This window comes from Macrobrachium nipponense, chromosome 8 (genome assembly GCF_015104395.2).
Source record: "Macrobrachium nipponense isolate FS-2020 chromosome 8, ASM1510439v2, whole genome shotgun sequence".
NCBI classification, from domain to species: Eukaryota; Metazoa; Arthropoda; class Malacostraca; order Decapoda; family Palaemonidae; genus Macrobrachium; species Macrobrachium nipponense.
In genome coordinates this window covers 31,711,170-31,729,702 of record NC_087203.1, presented here as the reverse complement: position 1 = coordinate 31,729,702, position 18,533 = coordinate 31,711,170, and the positions used below count along the sequence as shown (strand labels likewise).

General features: G+C 37.4%; 1 protein-coding gene across 1 annotated transcript in view; it reads left to right on the top strand.

The window, feature by feature from the left end:
* LOC135222642 (uncharacterized) overlaps nucleotides 1–18,084 on the top strand; it is a 93,206-nt gene extending 75,122 nt beyond the window's left edge. Inside the window, exons 2-6 of the mRNA XM_064260772.1 lie at nucleotides 648–879; nucleotides 4,160–4,365; nucleotides 7,352–7,471; nucleotides 12,471–12,592; nucleotides 15,288–18,084. Of these exons, the coding sequence (XP_064116842.1) occupies nucleotides 648–879; nucleotides 4,160–4,365; nucleotides 7,352–7,471; nucleotides 12,471–12,592; nucleotides 15,288–15,450 (843 nt within the window). The 3' untranslated portion in view covers nucleotides 15,451–18,084. The remainder of the gene's footprint in view (nucleotides 1–647; nucleotides 880–4,159; nucleotides 4,366–7,351; nucleotides 7,472–12,470; nucleotides 12,593–15,287) is intronic.
* The last annotated feature ends 449 nt before the right edge of the window (nucleotides 18,085–18,533 follow it).

Sequence of the window (18,533 nt, the reverse complement as noted above, 5' to 3'; positions counted from 1 at the left end):
GGCACAATGGGAAGCACTGTTTATACCAGCTTCGAGGAAAAAAAAAGAAAATGTAAATATTGCAATGTTCAAAATTAGATGCTGAATTTACGGTGTACTACACGTATTTGTAAGCAGTGTTTTTACTACACATACAATACACATGCGCGTTCCTAGATAGCTGTATGCTTACGAAGTTTGTATATAAATATACTGTATACTTGAAGATCATTGATATTTCACCAACTTTGCATGGAACATATATGTGTATATAGGACTTGCTGTATAGTTAAAAAAAACACGCTGTTTCTACGATTGACATGTAACTAGACATAACGGCAGTTATTTTAGTTTAATACTACTTTATTGCATTGCTTTTTTATTTCTAGGATGGTAGAATGTGGTTGGGGGTCCGTTATCAGCAGTATTCGTTCACAATGCTGTCACGTATTATTTACATTCTAGAAATATGCGTATTATCACTCCTACGAATATAGGAACAATTTAATGTAACATTCATTGTTGATGGAACAAATGAAAAGTAAAGGTGTTGAAACCCATGAATAACATTTGAAATAACTGAAAACGCGGTGAATGTCAAAGCTACCTTAATCAAACGCCTGGAAGACAGGAGAGACATCCATGACTCACCCACTTTTCCCTTCCAGGAGTCGCTGGACTGCAGAAGGGGCGGCGGCGGCAACAACTGGTACAAAACGACGAAAACGCCGCCCACCTCCTCTGTCACGGCGCCCAACTCCTCCTCCGCCCGCAGTCATGACTCGAGCGACTCGGGCATCTACGACCTCGACGACGACTACTCCTTCGTCATCACGGAGAACTCGCCGCCGGAGTTGGTCAAGAGAGTCATCGATGACTTCACGCCCATAGAGAACATTGGTAAGGCGTCGCCCATGCAGTGGTTCTTAGCCTGGGGGGCGCGCCCCCTTTCCATGGGAGGCGCGATCCGTAGGGAAAATTTAAAATAAAAAATTCTCTAATTACATTCGTTATTCCCTTAACATGAGTCAGGAACTAATATTCAGAAGTTTATGAAAAGATGCGAAAGTATCCCCTTATAACGTTACTTTCCCGGAGTCTATTACTCTATACTCTGTTTTTTTTTCCATCTGTCCATCCGCCTGTGGTGTTTGCGCATGGCAACACTGCGTCCCGGGTTTTAAATAATATCCTATTTCGAAAATTAACGGTGTAGTTCACATACAGTAAATTATGAAAACACTTTTCAGTTGCAAATCTAAACCCAGATATCCTTTTATTTACCTAAAACTTACACATAGCGTAACTATTTAAAGCCCGGGACGCAGTGTTACCATGCGCGACCACTACAGGCGGATGGACAGATGGAAAAAAACAGCGTATAGTCAGGCTCGTTGGGCTGACCACCTTTTTTAAATTATTGGCCTCCCTTCCTATCCCTCGAAACCCCTTCTCTTTCTCATTTTTTTTTTATTTTCCTTTAAATCTGGGAGAGAATTTTACTCATAAATGGAACGGTGGGCGTGGAAGAAAGGACCAACTCTTAGAGGGGCGTGGTGATAAAATGGCTGAGAACCACTAAGATGAATAATGCTTCATTATATCTCCATCTACCAGTAACCAGATACTGAGGTAAATAATGTTTCATTATATCTGGCGTAGCCGAAGGCTTAGTCTCAGTCGCTACGCTTCCTTGAGATCTTGTTTTTTGGACGATCGCCATTTAATTAGTTCTCCTGTTATCTGGTTCTATCTTTGTGTAAGCTCTAAGTTTTTTTGTTTTTTTTATCAAGATTTTTCAAGACTTCTTTTGGATCCTTTTCTTATCCATTTACTTTATTCTTCGTTTTATTCTTCTTCTTTTTTTTATCAAACTCGGTATATTTTTATTAAACTCGGCCATTTTTTTTAACAAATCTGTTTTTTTTTTATCAAACTCGGTAATTTTTTCGTTATCAAACTCGGTAATTTGGGCGTGATATGTTTCACCTTCTCTGTAATCGGATAAAACTGCGAATCACTATAAAATCCAAGATATTTCAGCAGTTCTTATACTAACTATTCAAGATCTTAAAACATTCCAGATGGTGGACATTTTCGATTTCCATACTATTATTATTATTATTATTATTATTATTATTATTATTATTATTAAACAAGACACCAAATGGGCCTTGACATGAGATTGAAGCTTCCAAAGAATGTTGGTTTCAACCTCCCACCGCAGACCCCACACTGCGGCAGTAACTGATCATGACACAGGGCCAGCGATTTTTTCACCGCCTTGGGGGGAAGCGCGAATTCGCGACATCTGAGCGGCATCTCACGACGCTAGCGACCATACCAGCATATTTTCTAGCACTCTAGAAGCCCTGCTTGCCCCTTGCCCCCCCCCCCCCAAAAAAAAAAAAAAAAAAAAAAAAAAAACTACCAGACCATTTAAACATCGTCTGCAACCATTATCGACTTCAATCTTCCATCATAAGCTCATGTTCTACAGTATCAAAGTGTTACACCGATATATAATCAGTGAATTTCCGATCATTCGCCGCTAAGTATACAGCCATTTCGTTGAAACTGTTTAGCGCAGAGGCTGATTAATTGATCGTGTTCGTACTCTCCAAGAGCTGATGCCCTACTGCCCTGGTGAATTATTAATACTTCTTTCTTGAAAGCTGGTTAACAAATTTTTCAATGGCAGGGTACGAAGGCTTTTTTTATACGTTGTCATCATTTTATCGAAAACTGATCACCTTTATTTTTTTATTTATCCGATTCATTTTTGTGTTTTGATCAGTTTGCGGATATTCCCGTTTTCAGTTTCCAAGTTCCCATTTTCCTTTTATAGGATGCTTTATGAAAGATACGTCTACGCTATTTTTACCAGGTTCAAATTATTGGAGATTCTTCTGGTTTGTGAGGTTAGCCAGTTTATTTACAGGTTATCTACTTTAACCTTGTTGGAGCGTTGCTTTCTTTCTCATCCCCCAGTAGGTAAATAACTAACGGCGTCTTAAACGTTTATAACCATTTCTCGTTCCCTTTTACAATAGCAGCGGGTAGCCCATCCGAAGGTTTCATAACCGTAGCCAGGCAACAACAAACCATTAAGTAATTAGACGCATTCTGGACAGGTAGGCTTCCAGGAAACAATATTGGAACCTGCAGACTCGTTTGGCGCTGTGGCTATACAGTGCCTTTTTTTGTGTTTTTGAAAAAAGTACGTCACTCATATCCTTTTTTACTGTGTAATAGTGGTGATAGAGAAGCGGCTCTCTTTCTCACCACGCCACGATATCCTGGCACGACAAGAGAAGGGGTTAAATGCTTTATACATTTCTGAAACGAATATTCCAAAGGCTTTCCGGGAAAATCCGAACCAAAAATAGACATAATCGAAAAGAAGAGAGTCCATTGCATGGCCATTGTATTTCCATAGATCAAGCAAATGTGGCCAGCTAATTTCATATATCTGTCCATGAATTCTAATCACCTTAAGCTAGAGCTTTCCTTGTCCCCAACTTCATGGGTATGTAGATGATTTATTTCATCACTGCAGGCTTTCACTCTGTATGTTGTGGTGTGTATCTACTAGATTTCCTGTTTGTGTACCGATCTATGCGATAATTTAATTCACCCTCATTCATTAGCTTTACATTTTCTGTCTCTGGTACACACGAATATTCATGGAGAAGCTACGTAGTATAATTTTCTTCATTTTTTACCAATTCTCATATCGTTGGTTAGTCAAGTTTCTGTCAGTAATAATATACCCTGTTTAGAATCGTACAATTTTGTTTACTTATTTTAATATTTTTTCTCCCAAAAGAATGACTATTCACAGGACAACAAGATATTTTTATATATTTTTTCTTATTCATTCTTTGTACCTGATATTTACTCTTATTTCCCGTAAGCTTTGATCCTTTTCAATACAGATATGGATAACCCATGGTAACTACCAACCTTCAAAGTTCTGCTCTAGGCCTACAAACTGTAGCCTGTATGCGATGGTTATTAGCCATCTGATACTACTGATGCAACTTAGTTGCACAAGCACCATAAGCAGTAATGTTAAATGACGCCCATCATACACGCCAGTTGGTACTAGAAGCTTTCATTTTCTCACATCTCTTGACTTCCACCACCCACGGGATGCATAACTTTCATCTCTCAACAGACTTGACGTTAACGGGGAAGCAATGCCCTCGGCTGTTGAGTGGCTACCAAAAGGCGAGACAGGAGGAAGCTGAGATCCTGGCGTCCCTTCGGGAGGAAGGATTTATCTCCACATCGAGGCAGCGAGCTGGAGGGGGCATGGCCTTCGAGATCATTGAGGCCACGCCAGTCACCGAGTCGGCCTCTAGCAGCAAGTTCAAACCAAAGGTAAAGGGAATACTGTATATATATATATATAATATATATATATATATATATATATATATATATATATATATATGTGTGTGTGTGTGTGTGTGTGTGTGTGTGAAATTGTAATAGCCACAATGCCCTCTTAACTACTTGAATTCAGGCTTTGTAGTGACAAGCGTATCCAAAAAAGAAGTTAAGAGGGCATTACGGGTATTACAATTTCATATGTATCTGGTAAAAAAGTGTGATTCTACATAATATATATATATATATATATATATATATATATATATATATATATAATATATATAGTGTGTGTATAGTTAGAATTAATAAAAAGGTGAGAAATGAAGATGGTTAGAAGTGGCAGAAACTTTTGAATATGTGAGTAGATGGATAACAGCACGTTCAGATGGTCTGAACCATATAGAGAAAATGGAGTAGTAGAGGTTATTAAAACATATGCGTAGCTCTGGGGTGGTTAAGGGAAAAGAGGAAAGCGGCTTTGAAAGTGATTAAAAGCTTGTTCTTTAGTCAGCAGTTCTTTGTCGAATGTGATAACGTATTGTCATACAGCACCAGCTCCTCTATCAGACTTCATCAAGGTAGATTTCTCATCCTGTATCTATATGAATGATACACAGTTAGAGAAAACTTTCAACTGAACGTCGAGTCGGCTACTGTCAATCGGAATGAAAACCTGTCTGTAAAGCCAAGAACTAGGGCACTTTGAAGCCTTTTAGTGTTTCAGATAGAGAAGAGAGTGGTTTGGAGTGGTTGAACAGCAAATGGAAGGAAGGATGTGGCAAAGGAGGTAAAGGAAAAGTCTAGAGAGTAGGTGTTGTTAGGAGCTGAAGAGACTGCAATCTGCAAACAATTTTCAGTAATGCATACAGTTCACCACGTAATGTTGGTGATATGATTTGTTCCAAGGTCTAGAGAATACCTTGATTTGCTCCTCATCAGTGAGGAATCTCCAGCAACTAATCATGACGTACTGTAGGCACGCAGACAATTTTGACATAAATTACAAAGACCCAGCGCACTCCCTTACTACTTAGAGCTCGTTGACTTATCGAAGAGCCACAACATATTCCTCAGGAGTCACTGGCTCGATATTGTACATGAATTCCCGTGTCTGGGACATCATCACGAGAGAATGTTGTCATCGAACACACACAACGTAATCAATGTATGGCCGGCACATGACTGCACGGAGCTTCTCCTCCTGTCACCATAAAATCAAAATACTTGTTATAATCGTATTTCTCTAACTCTTACGATCGCTGAGTTTGGACGGCCTGTGTTGCTCTTAACGACATTGAAGGATGTCTAACAAACACACTTCGGAACAATGTAAATACCAAGAACGAGCGAACAGTGTCCAGTCTACCCTCAGCCTAGGAAATAAATAGCAAAAGCCTGCAGTCCAAAACATGAATCCATAAATCACAAATTATATTCTTTCAAGAACAAAGTTTACTTAGTGAGGCACTATTGGATGGCATGTTCATCGGCAATATTTCTCAGGGAATGCGTTATTTATGGAATGAATACCTCCATCGTTATCTAGTTAGGTGTGCTGTTAAGAATTTCTGAAGCCAGAATTAACATTGTAGCTGGTAATAATTGCTAACGATATAACAATTATTTAGTTTTTATTGACTGGCCTTGAAGTATGTCTGTAATATATAATATATATATATATATATATATATATATATATATATATAATATATATATATATGTGTGTGTGGTGTGTGTGTGTGTGTGAATAATTCACATCGAACCGTGATCCATTTATATATCAATTCAAGCTACAATGTCCTTTAATATCTAAATTCACTTACCTCCCAAAGATATATTTTAATATATGTCCCGAAGGGATTTTTTAATTGATAATAATTTCGTCCCCCCATGGGATCGACCACCGTCCAAGTGGACGGGACGAAATAAGGACAGTCAGTGACGCTATCCAATCAGCCAACAGAGACGCTAAAAGGTCATATCGATTCTGACCTTACAAATCACCCTCGACCTGGGTGCTTTCGTAATTAGAATCGATATGAAACGTCTACCATGTTGGCCAATTCGAGCGTTTGACAGCACGTAGCCTTTTGTTATGAATAATTATCACATCGAACCGTGATCCAATTTATATCAATTCAAGCTACAATGTCCTTTAATATCTAAATTCACTTTACCTCCCAAATGATATATTTTCATATATGTACCGAAGGGGAATTTTTTTTTAATTGATATAAATTTTCGTCCCCCCATGGGATCGAACCACCGTCCAAGTGGACGGGGACGAAATCAGGACAGTCAGTGACGCTATCCAATCAGCCAACAGAGACGCTATAAGTTCATATCGATTCTGACCTTACAAATCACCCTCGACCTGGGTGCTTTCGTAATTAGAATCGATATGAAACCCCGTCTGTGTGTGTGTGTGTGTGTGTGTGTGTGTGTGTGTGTGTGTGTGTGTGTATCCATGAATAATGGGAGACAGACAGACAGTGAGACAGAGAGAGATGAATAACGTTGAGTACGAGTATAAATTTCGTGCTATAGTAGATTCACATCGACCGTGCATCTCATGTCTAGGCCAGTCCCTTACGACGCTCCTGATTTGCTGTTAATAAGTCAGTCACAGGTCTGGACACTCAATCTCTTTCGAGAGTTCACTTAGGCACGATGCATGTTCCACCTATCCTGAGGGATACGTCTTCCAAAAGTATCCCTCCGGAGAGACTGAGAGTTTCCAGCCCTGTCATTGGCTTATCAACAGCCAATCAGGAGCGTCGTAAGGGACTGGCCTAGACATCAAATGTACGGCTGATGTGAATCTACTATATTAATCCATCTCTGTAATTATATGAAGTCACTGATGCTGTGGACAATTCTGCTTGAAGGAATCACCCTTAATCTTGCAGAAATTTGCTTTATTTTTCCATTGACTGATCTCCCAAAACCTTATGTTTGATGTTCGCTTTCACAGGACTTCCTGCCCCAGGGAACGAAAGATTACCTGGACTCACAGAGAACCAAACATCAGCTGAAAAACTTCACTCCAGAGGATGTCGAGCAGCGAATGCAGCTGGCAGAAGAGAGAAGACTTGTAAGTCATTCCATCACCAAATTTCTATATCTTATTGAATTTAGCACCGAAAATTTATTATGTTACTGTATACCACCATAATTTGGCCAACGATGAATGAGAAACAGACACAAAGTTAAGAAAGGGTCAGCTAGAGGAACTGAACTCTTCTGGGAAGCGGTTATTAAACCCCGTCTGGTCCTAATACAGGGTGTCCATAAAGTCCCAGTACCATTACAAGTATTTATTGCTCAGAATGGTACTGGGACTTTATGGACACCCTGTATAACCCATCCATATTTACGTAGAAGCATTTTCGCCCATATATGAAATATAGAACGCATTCCGCGTTTGTAATCTGCTGAATGTACCCATTCTGTGACCTTGTGTTCCGCGATGGAGGTCGTAATTTTGCTATCGACCGACATTCTTCCCTGAAATTGTGGACTGGAATCGAGAGCTTTCTTCTGTATTAGTTTCTTGAGTTATGACGCAACTTTTGAAACCGATGTGGATTTTGAATCTGATGTTTATTGTAGGCAAAAATGATTAGAGAGAGAGAGAGAGAGAGAGAGAGAGGGAAGAATCAAATTCGTTTAATTCAAGAAGGATTGCTTAAGCTTTCAATTATTAGAAATCATAATTATATTTATCTATCACGTATATTACGAGAAAAAAAAGAGAGAAATTCTAATTTCATGGTATCGAGATATTTCGTCCCACAGAACCTTTCTATATTCCTAAAGACTAGAAATTGAAAGGATATTTCAAATGCTGTCCTGAGGTGTTATCTTTGTAGGAAATCTATTTTCATATCTATTCTAAATAAGGAATATTCAATGGATGGAGGGAATATGAAAAATAGATAAAAATAGCCTGTCGATTACTTTTCGTAATCTTGATCCACGGAACCTTACACTGGAATAGGGTAAACAATCGAGTGGACTAGCTGCGGCCACCTTAACCATGTTCGGACCAACCTTCAGAAAAAGTACTTTAACACGTCCTGACACCGGAGATGGGCTCCATTCACGAGTCATAGGTCGTGGGAGCAACACCTCGAGACATGAGACTCGTGGCTGGTGCCCATCTCCGGTGTCAGGACGTGTTAAAGTACTTTTTCTGAAGGTGGGTCCGAACACGGTTAAGGTGGCCGTAGCTAGTCCACACGGTTGTTTACCCTATATTTCATATTTATTCTAAAACATGATAATGGTCTGTTTACAGATAATAAACGCTCTAGCAATGCACATCTTTACCTCACAGCGTCTGACTAACACCAGGGTGATAGTATGACGTGACCAGATGCCTCGAAGGAATCTCTTACTCAGTCTTAATCATCTTTTATTGCCAAACCCTGATTCATTTTCCCCCTTGTGACTCACGGCCGGTTTCCTCCGACTCAAATCGATGCAACCGCAGATCTTACGTCACGGGTGAAGTTGCCTTCCTTTGAAAGGTCGCTGCATGAAAAGTTGAAGGCGCCTTCTATTAACCAGTCGTGTGTCTGCCCTCTGACGTAGACTGTTATTTCGCCCACAAAGGCCGTCGTCGCGAACTCGTTATGTATGATTGCGATCTGGTTTTTGTTTTTTGTGTTTTTTTTCCCGAGAAAGAGGTAGATCTTCTCCAGACTTTTCAGGTCACGTTCACCAAAAAAAAATGTTTTTTGACATCCTCAATGAGTCTTGATGTCTAGATTTCTTTACCCTCTCGGACACACTTTCCTGTAGAAATAACGAAATCGAGAAGTCAGGATGATGCTGTAGCTGCTAAGATTCATTTTCATTATTGTTGCAGGCCTCATATTTCATTCCTTTGAAAACAGCGAAGAGTAGAACCTTCATAATCTGTCCGTAGAGGCCCATCAAAGCTTCAAAGAATACCCTGAAGACCTTAACAAAGCCATGGTCATCAATAAAATTCATTGAAAGCTTTTTATGCCGTTCCTTCCGCGCACGCATATTTACAGCAGTTTGAATCACTTTGACGACCTTTTGAAGAACTCTCCTTTCAGCCACAGACTATTAACAATTAACAAGTTGTTCTTGGGGAGAGTCAACTGAATATTTCATCTTAGTCCCTATTGCGGGTGGGTCGGGGTGGAAGGGGGTTGCAGGCAGGTGCATTGTTTGGGAGTTGTTTTTAAACTTTCACTGTATTCGGGATATTTCAAAGCGTATGGATGGTCTTTCAGTAGACGTTTATACATACTTACATATATATATATATATATATATATATATATATATATATATATATATAGGTATATATATATATATATATATATATATATTATATAATATATAGGTATATATAGATATATATAATATATATATATAGATATATTATGTATATGTAATAACCACAACACCCTCTTAACTTCTCGAATTCTTACAGTAGACCGCTCTCTCTCTCTCTCTCTCTCTCTCTCTCGTCTCTCTCTCTCTCTCTCTCTCTCTCTCTCTCTCTCTCTCTCTCTCTCTCTTATATATATATATATATATATATATATATATATATACATATATCTATATATATATATATACATACTATATTATATATATACACATATATATATATATAAACATTAAGTAATTTCCCCTTACAGAGTTTGGCTTCTCTGAAACCAACATCTGGTAGTGAAAATGGCTTAAAGTTTAGAATAATAATAATAATAATAATAATAATAATAATAATAATAATAATAATAATAATAATATTTCGTAAGGAGACCCTCTCGTAGGCAAGTTTTGTTAAAAATGGTTGCTGCCTCCGCACTATTAATCTATTAATAGTGTGGAAGCAGCAACCAATTTTAATAATAATAATAATAATAATAATAATAATAATAATGGTTTAAGTAAATATATATACATATATAAGTATATATACATACATATATGTATATGCGTATGTGTATGTATGTATGTGTGTGTGTGTGCTATTAGGTTTTTCGAGCGTCGATGTGATTCTTGTTTCACTGCTTTCACTTTGTTCACTATCGATTTGAGCTGTCCTGGAGTCATCGTGCATCAGTAGTAAAAGAGAAATACATCTGACAAGTTAACAATAGAGTGCAGCTACAAGAGGCAGGAACAGCGGCATGACTGCTTTTCTGGATGACATTCACGAAAACAACAAAAATCGCGATCGAAATCCCCTACTTTTAAATCACATTAATCCAAAGAAAAACATAAGTTTAACCTCGTTTGGAATGACATTTGCTAAAAGACGAAAAGAGCAGATGTCCTTTTTTTTCATCAACAGAGACAATCGATTTTCCTTTCTACAGCCAGGAGGACATTCACCCTCGGATCAATAATAAAAGAACTCGCTCCTTTTGCGTGCTGTGGCCCAGCTGGCCTTTCGCACAAAAGCCAAAGCTTCGAAAAAGAAATTTCGATCTCGGTTGTCTTTGCGAGAGACACCTCTCAGATTTGAGCTTGTTGTCCTCCCACATTTCCCTTTGATTCAGAAGTATCTACCTACTGTCCCGCATGACGTCATTCAGAGCAGCGACTTCCATCATCGCATCTTCGTAGTCAGTTTGATATTCTGCAGACCCGAATTCGTTTATTTTTCACTTTGATCGTTAACGCTACCTGTTTTTTTTTTTGTAATCACCATATAAATTTTGTAGTAAAATCTTATGTTAATGTTATTGTTTTAAAGAGAATTTAGTTATTCTGACTTTCTGTCGTGTTTAAGATAAATAAAAGAGAAAATATTATGGCGTGTCTGTCAATAACAGAGGAAAATATATGTTCCTTACTTATCTCAATAGGCTAATGGAAAAGAATTGATAAGTTAAATCCCATAAATTGAAATCATGAAAAAAGCTGATATGAATCAATCGAAGATTGTTTATTGGCGCCAGAAGCTCATTATCTAACTGTGAGAATACAGCGACACGCCAGATTCAAGGAATATTGCGTAACACAGAGACAGTTGCCAGACATCACGAGAAAAGAGGTCGTTCCCCGAAATCCCCAGTGAGTCTAGGATCATTTATGGTGCTGCTTTAAATCCAGTTAAGAAGAAGAAGTTCGTGACCAAACGATGATCACGAATCTACTCGTCTAAATATTAAGCTTAGACCAGATTAGAAAATAAAGTATCTAACTTTCGAGAGTTTTAACCACCTTACATTTAGAAATTGTTAAAGAAATGCTGATATTCTATTTCGTGGTGCATCTCTTTATTTTAAAAAAAAATGGTAACATGAATCAAAATTCATTTTTCTCAAGAGCTCGTGAAGTGTAAAGACTGTGAAGTGTTTCCCCGTTTGAGCGTGTGTATAGGGAGGGCGGGGGCTGATCTGGTTGGAGGGGGGGGAGGAAAGGGGGTGGGGTGGGCTAGCGGTATTATGCAAACGCATGGCTAGGCTGACACCCTAACTTAAATTTCCTAAAGAATTCGAAGGTCAGTCTCATCTACATACACTTCCGTCGTACATGTCCGTCTGTGGACGAGAGAGAGAGAGAGAGAGAGAGAGAGAGATAACGTCACGCCACAAATATTTCTGTAATGACGCGGAGAACCACAGACAGAGAGAGAGAGCTATGGCGACCATTGGCTGTGTGTGGGTCATGCGTACGAATCGATCATGATCCATTTGAACTGCACCCGACTTTCTTTTCACGGGCCAGCCAGAAGGAGGATCTTCTTATGCTATCATTTCTTTGTAAATTAATTTTCCATCGGTTGCGTGTTAGATATATTGTTGACGTCTCTTGTATTACTATCATTAGTATTTTTGTATTAGCATTTATTAAATAAGCTCTTTTTCCACAATAAGCAGCGCTTTCTTTGTTCGCCAAAGTTGCAAACGACAAACAAAGGCACTGTCCTTTGTTTAAAAATAGAAATGTTTTTATTTAAGAATTATTGTTATCGATCGTTTAGGTTGGTTGGTAATTCACGAATAAAATTGTCTCCAATTTCTAATGTCTAGTTTTGATTATCGAAAATAATTTATTCATACTGAATTTCTGTTTATTTGTCTTTCCTTTTTCAGGCTGAAATCGCTGCCAAGAAAGAGAAGATGGTTTCGCTTTACAAGAACGACGCAGAAGAAAAGAAGTCCCACGAACTGAGAGACAAATTAGTAAATAAGAAGGACGCAGCCTTGGAGAAGAGGCAAGTATACACACACTCACACAAACACAAAGAAAAACACACTCTTTCTAATTCCATAGACACAGACATTCACGAATGTACATTAACTGATATAGAACACACTCGTTTTGTTGCGTTCATTTCGAACCTGTTTTGGCGAAGTGGCGTATCCCAATTTTTTCAGGTTTTGGAGTTTTCAAGTCAAAGCGCCTCCGTTTTTTATACTCTATGATTAGGGTGACCATTTATTTGACTTGCAAAAGGGGGACAAAAGTATATAGTAAACCCATGTGCACTTGCACTTATGTTGAGTTGTTATAAATTCAGAAGTTTAATACATAAGTATATTCAATTACAGGTGATGATAAATGAGATCTATCAATCAGTGTTTTTATTCAGACATTATCGCTGACATTTTAAACAGAAAATTATTCTTTAAATTTTAAGGAAAATTACAGACATTATTTAAAAAGAAAAAAATATGACATCATTCTTTGGCGTATTTTTGGCTTGATTTGATCTTCACTAAATATATTCAATAACAGGTAATGATAAATTAGGTTTATCAATGACATTGTTTTTATTCAGACGTTATTTATTGCTGACATTTTAAATAAAAATTAGTCTCTACTTTTTAAGGAAAATTGTAGTAATTACATAAAAAAAAAAAAGGCTGCAAGGGGGACATTAGGGCGTCCCCCAAAGACCGCAATTTTTGGGGGGATAAAGAGTCAAAATGAGGGACTGTCTCCCTCAAAGGGGGACGTATGGTCACCCTATCTATGATACATCAAAATTTCAGCTATCTGCGTTTGGCTCATTTTGCAACTAAATATCCTAAAAGATGAGCTAATTAGAAGCTCTCAGTCATGTCAAAATCTCTGAAGCCTCTCATCTCAGAATGCGGGAAAAAATGGCTTAAGCCAGTTCGTCAAACTAGGGCCGGTTTGATGCTGAGTTAGGGTCAAATTTCCAAGAGAATTATTTCGACTTTCTTGCTCTTGCTCTAAATATTGACTGGGGGTCTATCTTTCCTTGAATGATAAGGGCGATATTCTTTCGTATTGCTTCTAACCAGTACTTGACGTTATCTCTGATTTTCTTTCCTTCGGACCTCGGTTAGAAAAGGTCCTTAGGCTGTCCTGTCAATCCCATAGGCCTTTTCTCGTAGAAGAATTATGACTTGTAAACGTTGACTTTGTGGTCCATTAGTATTGAGTGTTGTTTCTGCTGCCTTATGACAGGACTCAGGTATTTTCCCTTCACCATTTCAACATACTCTAGACTAATCTTCAGACTCTAGTTACTATTATTTAGTGTATGTGTGTTTTTGTGTAGTTTTTGGGCTACTCAGGTAAACAGATTACAATTTAGTATGGCCATGAGCACCATGTTGTATATACTATATATATATATATATATATATACATATATATATATATATATATATACGTATATATAGATATATATATATATATATATATATATATATATAGTATATATATATATATATATAATTATATATATATATATATATATATATATACATACATACCATATATATGTGTGTGTGTGTGTGTGTATACAGAATATATGTAAATAAAATCGTTCTGAAACTTTATGAACTTTATGATATATATATAGTTATATATATATATATATATATATATATATATATATATATATACATATAGATATATAACACTCATGGCAGTACTAAATTATAATCTGCATTACCTGAGTAGCCGCTTCCCCAAAAAAAATAAGCAAAAAACTTACACATGCCAAATAACAATAACTAGTTACTAACGATTAGTCTAACATATGTTGAAATGGGCCACATGAAGAAGAGTCAAGGCAGCAGAAACAACCTATGATACTAAGCCACAGAGAATATGTTTACAAGTCATAAATCTATTTTCCCCACAATGAGTTCAGCTAATTCAGTTCCCTATAGGCCTAGAAGACGTACCTTTGGCCCTTGAACAAGAACCAGCTCAATTCAGGAAACATCAGTCTTAGAAATTTACGTCCTCCCAGATGTTAACCTCATCGAAATTACTAGATTCCAATAAGACAACCATTAATGACAAGAGAAGGTGGATATTGAATCTGATATAGATCAGGCAAATGAACTTTAATCTCACTCCGAGGTTTTACTCTTCAAAAATTTTGCGCTATCGAGTAAGAAGCGAACCAATGGAACAGGTAAAAGTAAATGGTAGAATTACAGGTCTGTGAGGGACGCCCCAGCTAACCTTTAGCTATGTCTACAGTGTGCTACACGAGGAACATTGTAAGCGGTAAACCACTCTCACCATGGAAAAAAAAATAGTCTTATGTATTCAGGTAGAAGTCGAGTTTTATCTGTTTAAATTGATAATGACAGAAACTCTATAATCACCAGAAACGTTATCATTTGCTGAGAGAGTTTAATCCCAGAAAATGTCAAGTTCTTGTTACCTATTTAGGCCGCATGTGGACATAATGGCAATAAATTGAAATATTAAAGAAGATTAACAAATGTAGTCAGTAAGTCAAATTCAGTTTCTTACTGCATTTGCTATGAAGAGATCAAGACACAATATGATAGAATAAGATAACAAGGTCCTATTGCCAGTTAGACAGAAACCAAAAACTAATATGTACACCGAGATCAAATGAATGAGTCCATTGAATGAGTCAAACGTTAATTTCTGCATCTTGTTTGTTTCAGGGAGGCCCACCTGAAAGAACTGAGAGACAAGCTGAAGGAGAAGAACAAGAAGATCCAGCAGGTGAAACTGAAGAAGCTTATCAACGGACCTCCAGTTCCGATTCCAGTGGCGCCTTCGGCAGCAGCTTACAGAGAAAGGGGCTATGACGATTTCTTTAACTGAAATGACAGATTCGTGCACGATAACCTTTGCCAGTGTGTTTTGAAAGCTTGAAGGGTGGCTTTTGTATGGCATCTTTAATATAACTGGCGACTGACGGAGATTTCTGGCAATGAGTTTAAGGGTCCTTATTCGAAATTAACCAGTGATCAGGGCTCGGGGAGTGTAAGCTGTGTTGACTTTATTTTCGCGGTCTCTGCCAGTCATATAACGCTGCTGGATTCAGCAACAAGGCATTCGTATCCAAAATATGTTTTTTTTAAAGTTTTGTGGAAGCCTTTTGAATCGATTATCTTATATTAGATAACATTAATATTTGGGAACTTACAATGATTTTGGTGAATGATTCGAAAGCCTTGGGGATTACTGTGGTATCATGTAGCTTATATTTTACAACTTACAACGATGTCTGTAAACAGATATTTTAAAGCCTGACGAATACGATGATTTGGTAAATGATTTTAGGCTTCATGAATGACCTTGTCTCTTTTGAAACAGCTGAAGATATGAGCACGCTGTTGCTTTGCATGAAAGAAAACGGTTGAAAAAGAGGAGAGATGAACGCTTGTCTCAGATTAGACAGCCATGGGTGATTATATTTCTTATTTTCAAATAGTTGTAGATATAAATATATATTTCCATTTTTATATCGTCTAAATTTTCTGCTGAAACAACTGTTGTTGGTATGAATAAGGCAACAACAATTTAATAATGTTTTCTGTGTTGGAAACAAATTTAACTTCAAATGAGATTTATTTTTCGTAGGAAATGTCAGCTTGGCATTGTTTTATTTTGTCGTTACTACATCATTCTAGTTTCATCTTTCACGTGTATGTAAAGCATTAACGTATTCTTTTATTCAGATTTAGTGGAGATAGCAGCGTGTATGGTAACGTATGAATGTCAACTGACTTAAGTTTTCCGTCCTGTGAATAGAATGAGTGAATGACAGTCAAAGGCTTATCCTTCCTCCGAACTTCTTTCGAGTTTTGACTTCTTACCGACATCTTTCTAACTCTATGGAACTTGTTGCGCAATGCTGAGGCCTTATTATTGTAAAAACAACAATGAATTTCAACCTTAACTGCCTTACTGCCGTTGGTGTACAACTGTACGTCAACCATATGGATCTAGACTCGACAATTCTTCTTCTTTCCTTCTTCGTGCTTTCTTATGGTCTCCCGATCTGAAAGTGTGATATTCAATCATTTCCTCATATATTTTGTAGAAAACTTGTACATAACAGGATCTGTTGTCATCATAGGTACACAAAAAAGGTCATTAATCTTAGCTTTAAGAATGACATACGAATGAAGTTGCGTTACTTGCCTAAGACTTCCCTTACGTCACAAAATCAAATCACATGTCACGGAGACATCTGTCGATAGGATTTCATCGTTTACATTAGAAGTCACATCATCATCCATAGAGAGGGTTTAGTCATACTTTCTTAAAATGCGCGATTTTTCAAAGGATCAGTACCCAAGTGTAATCAAAATACGTCATGCCAGGTTTACGAGTCAGTTCCTGTGAAACTTTAAAACAGATTTAACGGAACGTTCATTGGGAGCATCAATGACGAAATTGACGAGGCTTTCGTACACTCACTTCAAATGCATTTTCTTCTTCATGGCACCTCTCAGAACATGAAAATGCGTATTTTATCTTAAGAAAGAGGGTATCAGTTCCACCGGGAATTATTGTCCTGTCGAAATGTGTCACGTTAACTATAGTAAGCTGGTGATGGAAATTCACCCACACTCGACTCTCCCTCTCTCTCTCTCTCTCTCGGTTTATGATTTTATTATCATTCATATTTCCTGTATACTTCCCAATTCTTATGAGCATTTACAAATAGGGATAAAAATAACACTTAATAATCTGTATGGTTCTGATTTTCTTAAGTTTTGCCTATTGTAATTAAATCTTTTAAATAATTCTTACTTAAAAGGCTGTTATGTAATACAGAAACACTTCCTCAATTCATATTTTTTAAACGTAGATGCCTTCAGTGTTAGTTCCGAGTGGTTAAAATCTTTTCATTTGCTGTGTGTGTGTGTGTGTGTGTGTGTGTGTGTGAGAGAGAGAGAGAGAGAGTGAAAAAGATTGTAGTTTTGACTAAACTTCATACTACTTAATATAAGTGATAAAATCATTATTGTATTGTTGATTTACTCAGTGAATTATGACCATTGTCTTGTGTGTGTATGTGTGTGTGTGTGTGAGAGAGAGAGAGAGAGAGAGAGAGAGAGAGAGATAGAGGGAGAGAGCGTGAAATTGTAGTTTTGACTAAACTTCATACTACTTAATTTAGGTGAAAAAAAAACAGGATCTTATTGTCGATTTCTCGGTGAATTATGACCATTGCCTTGTGCGTGTGTATGTCTGTGTGTGTTTATTAGAGAGAGAGAGAGAGAGAGAGAGAAGAGCAGGAAAAAACTCTTGGCGATCAGCCCTGTTTTAACGCTATTTACTGATCATACAAAAGATTTCTGTTTATACCCTGATCGTGAGCATCAGCATCATCTTTTTGTATATTGCCGGTGTAGGCCTAAGCTAATGCTCGACACAGAAGTTGTGTATGAAAATGCCCACTGCTATTTGAATGGTACAAAGTTTTTTGGATGTAGATCTTAGGGTCCACTATATATATATATATATATATATATATATATATATATATATATATATAATATATATAATATATATATATATATATATATATATATCGAGCTACAAGGGTCCTTTTCTAAATCTAATTCGCTCTACCTCGGAATTGGAATATATTTTCCTATATGCTTAACGAAGGGGAATTTTTTCTCGATAATAGATTTGCCTGGACCAGGGCGCGAACCTATGGATCCTTTCAAACCCAGAACGTCAGTGAAGCTTTTCCTACTACACCACCTCTCGCGGTGGTGAGTAGGAAAAGCTTCACTGACGTTCCTGGGTTTGAAAGGATCCATAGGTTCGCGCCCCAATCCAGCAAATCTATTATCGAGAAAAAATTCCCCTTCGGTTAAACATATATGAAAATATATTAATTCCGAGGTAGAGCGAATTAGATATTAAAGGACATTGTAGCT